The sequence below is a fragment of the Paroedura picta genome, chromosome 8 (genome assembly GCF_049243985.1).
Source record: "Paroedura picta isolate Pp20150507F chromosome 8, Ppicta_v3.0, whole genome shotgun sequence".
NCBI classification, from domain to species: domain Eukaryota; kingdom Metazoa; phylum Chordata; class Lepidosauria; order Squamata; family Gekkonidae; genus Paroedura; species Paroedura picta.
This window is the reverse complement of record NC_135376.1, coordinates 77,344,416-77,357,277: the sequence shown is the minus strand read 5'-3', so window position 1 is coordinate 77,357,277 and position 12,862 is coordinate 77,344,416. Positions and strand designations below refer to the sequence as shown.

General features: G+C 44.0%; 1 protein-coding gene across 7 annotated transcripts in view; it reads left to right on the top strand.

Annotated features, from left to right (window-relative positions):
- The window catches only part of LRRC20 (leucine rich repeat containing 20), a 109,967-nt gene that overhangs the window by 41,993 nt on the left and 55,112 nt on the right, over positions 1-12,862 (top strand). For 6 of the 7 annotated variants that reach the window (XM_077350484.1, XM_077350481.1, XM_077350479.1 and 3 more), the window contains one exon: positions 11,238-11,405. The exons of the other annotated variant lie outside the window; for it this stretch is intronic. In XM_077350484.1, the coding sequence (XP_077206599.1) occupies positions 11,238-11,405 (168 nt within the window). The remainder of the gene's footprint in view (positions 1-11,237; positions 11,406-12,862) is intronic. 7 annotated transcript variants of the gene reach the window in all.

Genomic DNA, 12,862 nt, shown 5'->3' with positions numbered 1-12,862 from the left:
AGTAGCATTTCAATCATTTCCCACAGGTTTCCGGTCTCGCCAAAAATCGCTAGAAAGGAAGCGATTTTTTCTGTGCTTTGTCCCGCCCCTGGCCGTCAATCAAATGAACAGCCAATGGGCAGCCATTATCATGCTCCCGAAAAGCCCCTTTCCCTTTAAGAATAGTTTTTTTTAAAGAAAAACACACGTTGCAACGAATATGCCTTGATTCCTTGATTCTTCCTAACGTAGAGACCCATCTAGCTGGCAGCTGGCGTGTGAGCTGGCGATTCATCATTACCACGTTCCCCCGAGTGAAAAGAAAAATCCCCCCCCATGCACGGGCGCGATTTTTGGCCAAAAATAAAGGGAACTTGCAAACGGGGCTGTGTTGTGCTTGGTGATTTAGGGGAGCTTTAAAGCAGCTCTGTGGAGGGACTGTAGCCAGAGAAGCCTCACTGGGTGAATGAAGGCTCGCTGGTTCGTTGCTTTCTGCTCCCTCCGAGAAAAAAAAAATGGCGATCGCTTCGCCGGAAGTTTGGAGGAGAGAGCCAGGGGGAGGGACTTGGCTGGAACCGCAACAATGGGAATGCACAGGTCTTTTTCGCTAGTGTTGCAGATTGTTTGCAAGAGTGTAGCACTTTTTGGAGGGTGAATCCACTTTTCTGGATTTCCCTTTATGCGTTACAACGAATGGCTTTTTGCGGATCAGTTTCAGGAGTGTGGCATATTGTATGCGACGTCGTGCATAACTGCAAATTAGTAGCGTTTACAATTTGGAGGCCTTTTGCAACATTGAAGTCGTGCGTAATGGACCATCATATCGTGCATTGGAAGAGAGATCTCAGTTGGCTTGATTGGCTGTCATTGATTTAATTAGTGTATGTATAGGTTGTCTTGCTCACTGAGTAATTTTTGATTAATACAATGAATTAATTGGAGGAATAATTGTGGGAGTAAGTTGATTAAGGATTGTCACTTAGGGTTAAAGGGGCAATAAAATTTAAACTAGATTGGAGGGGGAGGTTGATAGATTGAATTATTTGTTTGTGATCAGTTTGCTCTTTCTTACTGATTTATCCAAACCAATCAGCTTGTATTAGGATTGGAGGGAAGGTAGATAGGTTGAATTAACTGGAGGTGATCAGTTTGGGTTGTATCAATCAATAGGGTGGATCAATCAGTATAGAGAGCAGTCAATTTGGATTAGGTTGGAAAGAGAGAGAGGTAGGACAAATTAATTGGGGTGATAAATTTGAGTTGAATCAATCAAGAGAGCAGTAATTTAGATTAGGTTTAGTTTAGATTAGGTTGGTGGTTGATTGGACAGTGCCTTTTCCTCTCCCCTTCCCACCTCCCCTTTTTTCCCTCCCTCCTCCCATGCTCGCTAATGTTTCCCGCTAAAATTTATACCAGCCTGCTAGAATGATTCCCGCCTAATTTTGTGACGTTGGTAGATTTGGCCTCCTGCCCCCCTCCACAAAATAAAGTTTTGTCAGATTCTGTAGGGTTGTGTGCTTTGGCTTGGTTCAGCCGCCTCGGCAATCACCAAAGCCTGAAGTGCCGCGTGGGAGGCTAGCACCATGGCACGAAGAAGAGGGGCGGTGGCAAGCAGCTACTGGCTGGCGCACCACCACTACCACCCCTTCTCTCCGTGCAGTGGTGCTGGCCACCTTTGGCTTCGGTGATCACTGAAGCGGCTGAACTGAGCCGAAGTGCACACCCCTAGTTGGGTAGCGGTGATTGCGGCAGGCTCCCAGGGCTTTTCATAGGGTGGCTGCTGTGGTGGTGTGTCTGGTGCAGTCCGAGTGATGGTGACCACACAGGAGTTCTTGGGGCGGCAATGTTGGGCTCGAAATGGATTGGGGTGGCAGTAGCTGTTTCAGGACTCTTGGCATGGCCTGGGTCCATGGTGGAGGTGCTGGACCTGGTGTGTGTTCCCAGCGGCGTCGGCTAGGCTGTGTTTGGCGGTTTCTGGACATTTTCTTCCCTTGTTGGCCCTTTGCTATTTTCTTGTCTTCTCCCATTTGTATTTCTTACTTTTTCTTTCCTTCTTTCTTGCTGATGCCAGTTGGTCTAGTTTGATTCTTCTGTAGCTTGTCATTTCAGTTTGGTTTCTGATCTCTTTTCTGTTTAAAGTTTTCTTTGTTTAGACATTTGGGTATTTGTTGGTCGTTTTTTAATACATTTGGTAACATTTTAATATATATTGGCGGATTTCGGGGGTTAGACCGATCTAATTTGGAGAGCAGTCTGGTTGTTTGACTGCTCTGGCCAGTGATTAACCTGATGGGAACCCTGAGAGAAAAGAAAGACATGTGGATCTTTGCAATAAATTGTCGATCATCTTCATTTTTATTTTTTGCTTACGGTATTTGATGGCAAGCTATAGTTAAGCTAGAAAGATAGGGGCCATATCTGCATGGTTCAGTTAAAACTGTGTTTTGTTTTGTTTAGTTTTGTTTTCCTTGTTGGAGGAAATTGAGTAAACAATATGGTCACGTCATACTGGCTGGAAGCAAAATAACAAAACCGGCAATATGAGATCAAAATCAAAATCTCTCTCTCCGGTGCTTTTTAGTTTTTATTCTTTGACAGGTTCCTAGTCAGTTTTTGGCATCTGCTGCCATTTGGATCAAGACAGCTTTTTAAACTATGTTGCAAAGAACCTATGAATTATAGAAGTAAGGTTTTCTTTTGTACTTGAAGATTTCATTTTCCAATAAATAGTTGGAATGTGTGCGTTTTTTAGCACTTGGGCCCGTCAACGTGCAGCATGTACACAACCTTCAGCCTTGCACATAGAGATCCGTGGGGCTGTCAAGGTGGCTATAATTTCTTTCTCAAGCATCCTTTTGCATGACCCCATGATGGAGGGACATAAAAATAGAGCCATAGCATAAGAGCTGCCATTTGAGTGTTCTGAGTTAGCTGATGGGTATAATATTCTTGTGCAAGGGGAAATTTGAAGAAGTTTGTTTAGCCAATTGCATCTGGCATCATGAGGGAGGAGAGCCCTAGGTGAAAACTGTGGAAGGGAAGACCAGTACTGCATACCATTTAAATTTGAGCAGAATTCTGGGGGACGCTGCCTGCCATGGCAGTGTTCTGTTCTCAGTTTTCTGTGCAATGGGAGAATGAGAGGTGGCTGATTGACAGCCATATCAGAATGCCAGAAGCATTCCTGAATATTTACCAAATCCAAATACCATACCAATCAGAAGACATTTAGAGGGTTCTCGGTCCCTTTAAATGCTTTAATTCTGGCTACCTGGGGGTCCTGAAAAATCCTAAATATTTTTGAGATTTTTTCAGGTTTGGCCATTTTGGTAGCTGTAAAAATGGAGGGGGGGGGGAAACCAGCTGAATTCATACCTGAAAAGTAGTCATAACGTATTTTTCAGGCATTCTTTTCAGCTCAGATTAGTTGAATGCTCCCTCCTAGTTAATATCTGATGAGGTGTGTAACATGGGATACCGTAATGATGAAAATAACAACAGTGACAAAATATAGTGATAAATTATATAACCGAAGCAAGGATTGCTGTAAAGATTAGGAGGAGGAGGAGGAGGAGGAGGATAGAGAGAACCTTTTTCTTGTTGCTTTAATATACCATATTGTATAAAGCAAATTTTGAATAATTATATTAATTTTGTACAACCCCTTTTTACTTTCTGTTCCCCTTTTATATCTATTATGTTCTCATTTCTTTCTTAAAAACAGAAACATTTCCCCCCAAAAAAAGAAAAGAAAGAAGATAGACTGCCAGGATACTTTACTGACAAGAACAAAAAAGAACATTCGGCTATAATGCCTGGTTCCAGAGGCACTTTCTTGGGGAGAGAGTGTTTTGTGGAGATAGCCGCTTGCAAAACAGCAATTTGTACAATTCATTATGGAAATGCATGGAAGCACCCTCCTCCCACAGGATTAGCTCCCTGTATCCTCTCAGACACCATCCATTGCAGAAAGGGTTTATCAGGAAGGTAGGAAAAGTCATCCAAGGTTAGCCAAAGTAATGTGGATTGTGCATGAAAAATGCATGAAACGAATGCATTTTCTTTCAGCTTGCAGGTGAAAAACTGTTGATGCTTCCCATAAAAGTTAAATAGCAGTTATTCTCTATGTTTTGGGCTTCCTGCTTCCGAAAGGCCTGGCGTTGCCTGGTGTCGCAAAATGAACTTCAGCTCATGTGTTGCCCAGCATGGGGAATTGGGTTGGGGAGGCATATAAATCAAGGAGCAAGAAATTCTGTAGTCAACAAACAGGTTGGTTCAATGTGAACATTTTCATAAGCAAAATAGTTATTCTGGTGTGAAGAGAAAGAAAGAAAGACAAATACGACCCAGTGGAAGAGGTGGTCAACTGCATAGCAAGCTCATATGCACAATGGTAGGAGAAAGAAATGAAGTCCTTGTTATGGGAAATTAGGCAGTGGCATGCACATTCTTCATAAATGTGAATGTGGTATTATGGTTGATATATGGGAAACTTGAAATCCTTAGCAAGTCATGAAGCTAGCTGGGTCTCCTTGAGCAAGTTGACATCTTTCAGCCTAACAAAGATGCCAGCCTCTTGGTAGTACCTGCATATTCCCTGAAAGTACAGCTCAAATTCAGACTACAGAAATCAATTCCGCAGGAGAAAATGGCTGTTTTAGAGCAGTGGTCCTCAACCCCCGGTCCGGGGACCGGTACTGGTCTGTGGATCAGTCAGTACCGGGCCGTGGCTCTTCCTTGTCCTCCTCATAGGCGGTGACAGGAAGCAGATTTCACAGTGTGCCACTGGAGAGCCTGGCTCATGGTGCGCTGTCAAAGCAGATGGGGCCCAGGTGAGGACACTTTGACAGACAACACCTGAGGCCAGGTGGAGCCATTCTTCTCATTAAGGTAGGTTTCACTTAAGCAAGGCAGCAACCAACCTTTGTGTTAAACCTACCTGTTGCCTTGACTTCGGTTCCTGTCCCGCCTTTACTCCAGCGAATCTTTGCCCGACTGACTCCCTATTTCTTGCCTCCTGGGTTTCGGCTCTCAACTACATATTTGGTATCTGGTCTGACTCAGCTTGTGGACTCTGCCTTCCTGGTTCCCGACACCAGCTCGCTGGACAACCATCCCTATGGCTCACCCTTGGACTCAGATTTACCTGGTTAGTGTTAAGACCCGGACTGGCCTTTATGGTGAAAAAATGATGAACTATACATGTTGTCCTTGGAAGACAAGTGGGATGAAAACGAGGCAGATAGGTCGGTCTGTGAGGAGACTGTGGGGTCGAACAAATAGCAGCTCCATGTACCCATAACTTGGGGACTGTGCATTCTCAAGCAGAAGCGATTGAGGTACATAAAATCTTAGAAGAGCATTTTAATGGGAAACAATAATTGATACATGTAAGTTAGGCCAAATAGTTGACCTGTATATCTTTATCATTGCTGAAGATGAGGGTCTGCATAATTATTGCCCAACAGTAATATTATGGACACCAGCCATTTGGCTGCCATTTTGAGTTGGTGAACTTAATCCATCTCTGTTTTGCCTAGAAGCCAAATCTTTCTCACCTCCTTCTTGTCTGAAATCTATTTTCTTCTAAGTAACTGTGGAATTTCCTTTGTTTAAAGAGCAAAGAGGATCTACTGCTGGAGAAAGCCCTTAATAGTAATAAGGTATTTGGCTTTTTAAAAAGCAAGGACAGTTACTGTTTCGAAAAAGAAATCTGGCAGAACATGAAGCAGATGCTTTCCACGTGTGAAGACTGGTTGCTATACACTACTTACATAAATCAAGAGTGGTTTCTCTCCCACCAGCTACTCAGCGCTAAGGGAAGATAAAGATCCGTGGATAAGAGGATTCTGAGCCCTGAGGGATCCCAGCTTCCACAGCATCAACAGCTCCCAAATAACGAGAAAAAGCATTATTCAGGGGAAACATGAGATAAATCCACTCATAAAAGAAAACAAGATTGCTTTCTTTCTTATGGGATGCCCTCCTATTTGAGGCGTGACTGGTGCTTATTTTCTTTTATGCTCCAGGCAAAAACATTTACTTTGACCTAGGCCTTTATCCAAGAGGATCCATCTTTCTGTTATTTTATGGTCTGATCTTATCCTGAGGCCTGTATTATCAATATCATTGTAGACCGCTATATTTTATATGCTTTTTATGCTATGGCTTACATATATTGGCAGTTTTATTGGTATTTTTTAGTGCTGTTGATTTTGTCGTATGCTTGGTTTTGTTGGGAAATACCTGGAGACTTTGTGAGTGGAGCCTCAGAACTGGTGTGGTTTATGGATATTTTGGTGGCATTTATATTGTATTTCCCACCTCCCTTGTCTCTCCCATAGCTGAAATGCAAGCTGTAAGTTGTGCGATAGTCAATATATCTAATTTTCACCTTTGCCAAATCTGACAAGACACATCATTGTACAAACTAGGGAGATGCCACAGCTTTGCAGAGATATCTGAAATCTGATAAAAATGCATTGGCAGTTAACCCCCCCCACCCCCCCCCAAAAAAAATTAACCGAAGCTGCACCTGTTGCTTTAAGAAACTAATGCCCACAGTGGCCTTTGCTAAGCCAATACAAGACTTTTAAGACCTAGCTTCTGTTAGGAAAAGGCAGGGTGTTGGGACTTCTGGACTGCTTTGGAGGGTGGGCTCCATTGCCTTTTACTCCTGCTCAGTCCTGGCTCCACTCACAAAGTCTCCAGGTATTTCCCAACCCAAAGCTGGCAACCCTAAACCGAAATTTGGTTGCATGACCTTGAGCTACTCACATGCTTTTAACCTAACATGCCTTTCAGGATTATTGGGAGGGAAAAATGAGGGAGAGAAAGATTATCTTAGCTGCCTGGGTTCCCATTGGGGCAAGGGGAAATAAGAGTATGAATCAGCCTCTCAACTTTTTTTACCGTTGAGAAACCTGTGAAACATTCCTCAGGCTTTGAGAAACCCTAGAGGTGGCACGATCATGCAGAATATGGTTGGGAAGTATAGCTGTGTACATGCCTACCCAGGGCCTCTCCCCTTCCCACCTCATCCAGGTCCATCATTGGCCATTTGGCGGGTGGGGCAGGTCTACATGACCATATATTGTCAAATCGCCCAATAAATGTTTAACACATTAAAAAAATATGTTCAAAATTAATTAATTCCCACCTATCCAGAGCTGTCAAGAATCCTAAGGGTGTCATGAATCCCTGGTTGAGAAAGCCTGGTATAAACGACGTAAATAAATACATGAGGATGTAAACCTCTTTCTCAATACCATTTCAGTCAGCAAGTATCAACATAGAATGCTTCTCTGTGGCAGGAGGTAATTTCTTATAAACAAGTGATAATTTGGTATCAGTGAGCACAGTACGGAAGTGGCCAAGGGTTTACTGCACTTCTTCTCCTTTGTTCTGCACAAGGAAGGCAGAATCAGTAAGAGATCTGGACGCACTTTTATCCCTACCTGTGGGAGGAGCATTCTAAAAACCCATTTTCGCTTTCATTTTCCGCTTGTGAGACTTTATGCCGCTATTGTTCTGCAAAGGAAAAGGGCGATGGTACTTGAGTACATGGTGAAGTATCCACACAGAGAGAGGGTGTGCGTACTTAGTATGTGGTCCACCTAATGCTGGGACTGAACAGCTGTGAAGTGTGTAAAAACTCCTATGGTGGGAACAAAGGGTATCCTTGTTCCCGCAGGCTAAATAAAAGCTTCACTTCAGGTTTTTGTAGCCCTAACGGCACAAAAGAAATGGCTGTGCTTCGATCAAGGGAAATACAACAGCAAATGCCGACAATTAGCATAGGTTAATTTTCTCCATGCTGGTGGTATTGTGAAATTGTTTGTTTCCTTGTTTTTAATGAGGCTCCTTGTAATAGCCTATTAGACGGATAAAAACACGGGCCTAAGTTAGTGCTTTGAGTGCTGATTTGAATGCTATAAACCCCACGGGTCTCCTACATGGGCTTTCTACAGACTTGCTCTGAAAGTTCTTTGCTTAATTCCCAGGCCTGCACAGGCAGGGTTCGGATCAGAACCATGGCATGCAAGGAGAAGGAGATTCAAACCAGCACTGTCTCCCTGAGTTTAAATGGTCCCAGAGAGCCATTTTTGCATGTAATAATAAATAAAATAATAAATCTTTATTTTTACAACCCGTCCTTCCTATACACTCCAGGTGGTTAACAACGTGTTAACTGACAATAAAAAATATAAAATCATAGTATAGAAGAAGAATTGGTTCTTATATGCCGCTTTTCTCTTTCAAAAGGAGTCTAAAAGTGGTTTATATTCGCCTTCCTCTTCCTCTCCACACAACAAACGCTCTGTGAGGTAGGCAAGGATGAGACAGTCTTGATATTACTTCTTGGTCAGAACAGCTTTACCATGGCTGTGACAAGCCCAAGGTCACCCGCTGGCTGCAAGCGGAGGAGCAAGGAATCAAACCTAGCTTGCCACATTAGAAATTGCCACTCTTAACCGCTACACCAAGCTGGCTCCCTTCTGGGCTGTTTCGGGAGTGGAGGGCTGAAGCCTTTTCTTCTCACATGCTATGATCGCAATACTAACCCAGCCTGGGAGTAAAGTTCTTAGATGGGAATTCCTGATACACAATCTCATGGCAGCGACATGCCTATCACATGGATGCTGCAAGACGTGAAGCAGTACTAAATCTAATGCTCACTGTTTCACATTTTTAAAGTCCATAGCCAGCACCATGAGCAGTTATGTGGGCAGCTCTGGGTAACCAGTCTGACCTCTTGAACAGCGGATATGCTCTTATCCACCTGTTTCTATCAAGAAATGGTCTTTGTTCACAGGAGAACATTGTGCTGATTACGGTCAAGTGTCGGCATCAGTCAGGTAGTACCAGCCTCATCAAAGTAGGCTTCCTCTCTTTTTCCTTTTGTCATCAAGTCCCATCTAACTTGCAGCGACCCTGTAAGGTTTTCAAGGTAGCAGAGGTCGTTTGCTATGGCCTGCATCTGTGTAGCCATCCTGGGTTTCCTTGATGGTTTCCCTTCCAAGCACCAACCAGGGCTGACCCGGCTTAGCTTCTGGTGGGACCAGGCTAGAATTAAATCTGTGGATTCGGCAAGACACAGACGAAGTTTCTTTAAACAACAGCTCTTTATTAACACAACTCCAACCAGAGACAATGAACAGAGAACCTGGGAGCAAAGCAAGCTTATATACACTCAAAACTTCCCACAGAGGGCCCTGATCAGTCCTTAATGGAGGCCTGTGATTGGACCTTGAAGGCAACAGCTCATTGGCTAACATGAGAGGGTAGGACGCCGCTGATTGGCTACGATGCCTGCAATGGAATACCTGTACACACAGTTCAGTGCCTACATATGTAATGGCTAGCCTGGGTTGTCCAGGGTAGAACTCTCAAATCCTACAGGTTATAACTGCAGAATGTTTTTTCCTCACCTTTCCACTGATATTTTTAAAATTAGGCCTGTTTGGTGTAGTGGTTAGGAGTGCGGACTTCTAATCTGGCATGCCGGGTTCGATTCTGCGCTCCCCCACATGCAACCAGCTGGGTGACCTTGGGCTCGCCACGGCGCTGATAAAACTGTTCTGACCGAGCAGGAATATCAGGGCTCTCTCAGCCTCACCTACCCCACAGGGTGTCTGTTGTGGGGAGAGGAAAGGGAAGGTGACTGTAAGCCGCTTTGAGCCTCCTTCGGGTAGGGAAAAGCGGTATATAAGAACCAACTCTTCTTCTTCTTCTTCTTCTTCTTCCACGTGTACAGGAGAGTAGACTGCTCTACTTCAAACTGCAGGGTATGGATGGATTCCTGCTCATTTTTATTTTAAAAAACTCACTACCAATTAAAAATTTAAAACCTAGCACAAGAAGAAAGTTCTACCTTTCCCTCACCTTCCAGTGCTGGTTTTGCATTTGTAGAGAGTTTTCAACCTAGCATAAGGGTGGCTAAACAGTGCTCTCCAGATGTCCATGGACTGCAGTCAGCATAGTGCTGGCAGGGGATCATGGGAATTGTAGTACATGGACATCTGAAGAGCCTCCATTTGGCCACCCCTGACCTAGCGGAGCATTCCCAAATGTGATCTCTTCATTAGCATTCTGATGTAAGGAATTCGGTTCTGTCACTGTGTCCTTATCTTGCTGTCCTATAGGATTGAGTCTGTCGTTTGCATTGCCTGTTTTTCAGGCGTGCTATTCTTCTTGCCTTCCCTGTCGTTCGATCTGTTTCACAGAGCAGTACTCTTGAATCAGGGCGTTTAGCACTTAGAGCGCAAGCAGTAATTCCTGCTGTATAATTCCAGTTGGGTAGCCTTGTGACTTCTCTTCAAAACAGTGCTTAATAATGAATGGTGTTCAATAATGAACAGTTTAAACATATCACAGGTAACATTCCCTTTAAACCGGTGTTCAGAGGTTTCTGCAGACTCCTCATTAGAGAAAATGTTCAACAAGGAACAAAGCTACCTTAAAAAAACATCGATATATTGCTTTTGGAATAGAGATTTTTTTTAAATGGCCAAGAGATCCCAACTGAACACCGACGTATTGAGCTGTAATTAATCTTAGATATAACTTGTAGCATGTGTCTACCCTTTCATTGTCCCTCTCACCGACCCCGAGCAGCCATAAAATAAGGGGGAAACATTATTGTTTTCACATTGAGACATAACCTCTCTCCCGCTCTCCAAAGCATTTTCCTAGAGAGGAATGTTATTAATTAGCACTCCTTAAAATCTGAACTCATTGCAGATTCACTGCCTTTGTTTGTTCAGGCATTAAGCCTAATTGTGTAAATTCCTGGCTCTCCAGTCTGAAATTCTGCAAAACACTTGCATGCTACAGAAGGACTGTTGTTGGACAGATATTTCCATTTGTCTGTAGTACTGAGTAGAAAGAGGTTCTCATGTAATCAGATCTTAAAGTTTGATACTATTGGAGGTCTTTGGTCCCTCAATTTTTCTGCAGAGAGGCCTTTCATTGCCATGCCTCTAGTAGGCAGCTCCTCCTATCCTGCCATTCATTTGGTTTTGCATTTTGCCAACCAAAGCATTGGCTTGAATCTTCTGGACAATCTTTGCTTATGGAAGAATTTTTGCCAATTTCCTCCCCGCTTGCTGCAGTCCTTTGACTCCCCTCAAGATGCTCATTTTGGGCAGTAGTGGGAAATCTCCTTCATCAGCAGCCTGTCGCAAAGGTGGGTTTGGCTTGATGTTTTTCCTAAACAGGTCAGTTTTTTCACAATGAGTCATCTTTTCCAAATGCAGAACTGAATCTGGAAGGGAATTACATCCATCGGCTGCCGGAGGAAGTTCAGATCCTGTCACACCTGAGAGTCATCAACCTTTCTAGAAACAAATTTGAGCACTTTCCAGAGCAGCTGACTTCTTTGAAAGCTCTTGAAAACATCAACCTAGAAGAAAATGAGATAGTGGGTAAGATCCCGTTTGCTATGACCAAATATTTCTTGGTTGACAGAATGGAGCATTTTTTGGTGGGGTTTTGTCTGGCGTTCTCTGCTTCTCTCATCCTGTCTTTTCCATTTTGCTGGAGTATTTCTGCTTCTCAGTGATAGACAGACAGTGTTGCATGTGCAGCCCATAGTTCGTCAGCAGAGGGCATGCTATTGCATGCAGCAGGGGTTTAATCTCAGTAGGAAAGATCTTAAATAACTGGGCTGCAAGACAACTAGAAATTAATCTTTCCATCACAGGACAGAGTATTGGGCTAGATAGAGCAGTGGGGTAACTTGCTTTAAGGCAGTGTTGCACATTTATGTTGCTTTCACACATATTGTGACAATGGCTATGAAGCCAGTAAGGAAATGCCTGCAGGAGCAACTGCCATGCATCCAGTCCCCACAAAGATTTGGATCTGACTTTTGATTCTTTGACAGCCCTACATTTCCGATAATGGAGCAGCTGAAGAAATGTGAGGCCATCCTAAGCTGAATTGCACCCTCCTAAGTGCGTTGAACTCTGCTTGGGATGGCCGTGTCAGTGAAATAGTCCCTTCTCACTTTCATAGGTGTATGTGGCCCCTTTGGGGGACGGGAACATTAAAGTTCCCCATCCCCCAAGTGTCACAAACTCACTGCCAAGCAGACAAGCCCGCATAAATTGCTTTATTTGGTACAGACTGGTTTAAGCATTTGTGGGCCTTTAGCAGAACGCAACTGGCGCTGTTACTCCGGTTGTAGGACTTCTTGCTGGGGGCTGCCCTCGCAACAGCTTCCTTTCGGCGACACGTGCAGATCAGCAGGTTGTCAGGCCAGGCAACCCCGAGGCCTCCAGTTGCATCTCTAGCTCTGTATGTGTCCCCGACCTGCCAATTGGTGCTACCTCTACAGGGCTGCCCCAGGGCATCACTCATCCGCTGGCTCCTGCTACGGTGTGCTAAAGCCCCAGGGAGTGCTGTTTGTAGACAATCTGGCCCAATTGTTTATACTGCTATAAAGACGGGGGATTAACCAGGTGTCCACTAGCTGTTTTTGGATGGCAACACGATTAAAGCACAGATTTGTTAGCAAAGAGGCTGTGTTTTGTGGCTAGTGAGAGATTTGAGCCCTTTGCAGCCAACATACCAATTAAAGCTTAAACTTCCCTGTAACAAGTTGTCCTATTCTGAAAAGGCAGCTAGCGACGAGAGACAATCTGTGAAAATGCCTGGAAGATATAAAACAAGAAGGAAAAACCTAATCCAAGTGGTGCACTCTGCATCTTGTTTAGGAGCGTATGCTTCTGCCCTGATTTGGGGCTCAGGAGAAGAAGAGCTAGGTTTTTTATACCCAACTTTTCACTACCCAAAGAAGTCCCAAAATGGCTTCATGAAACCCTGGTTGAGAAAGTCTGCTCTATGCAGTTGGCTAGAACAGAATCGCTAGTTAGCAGGG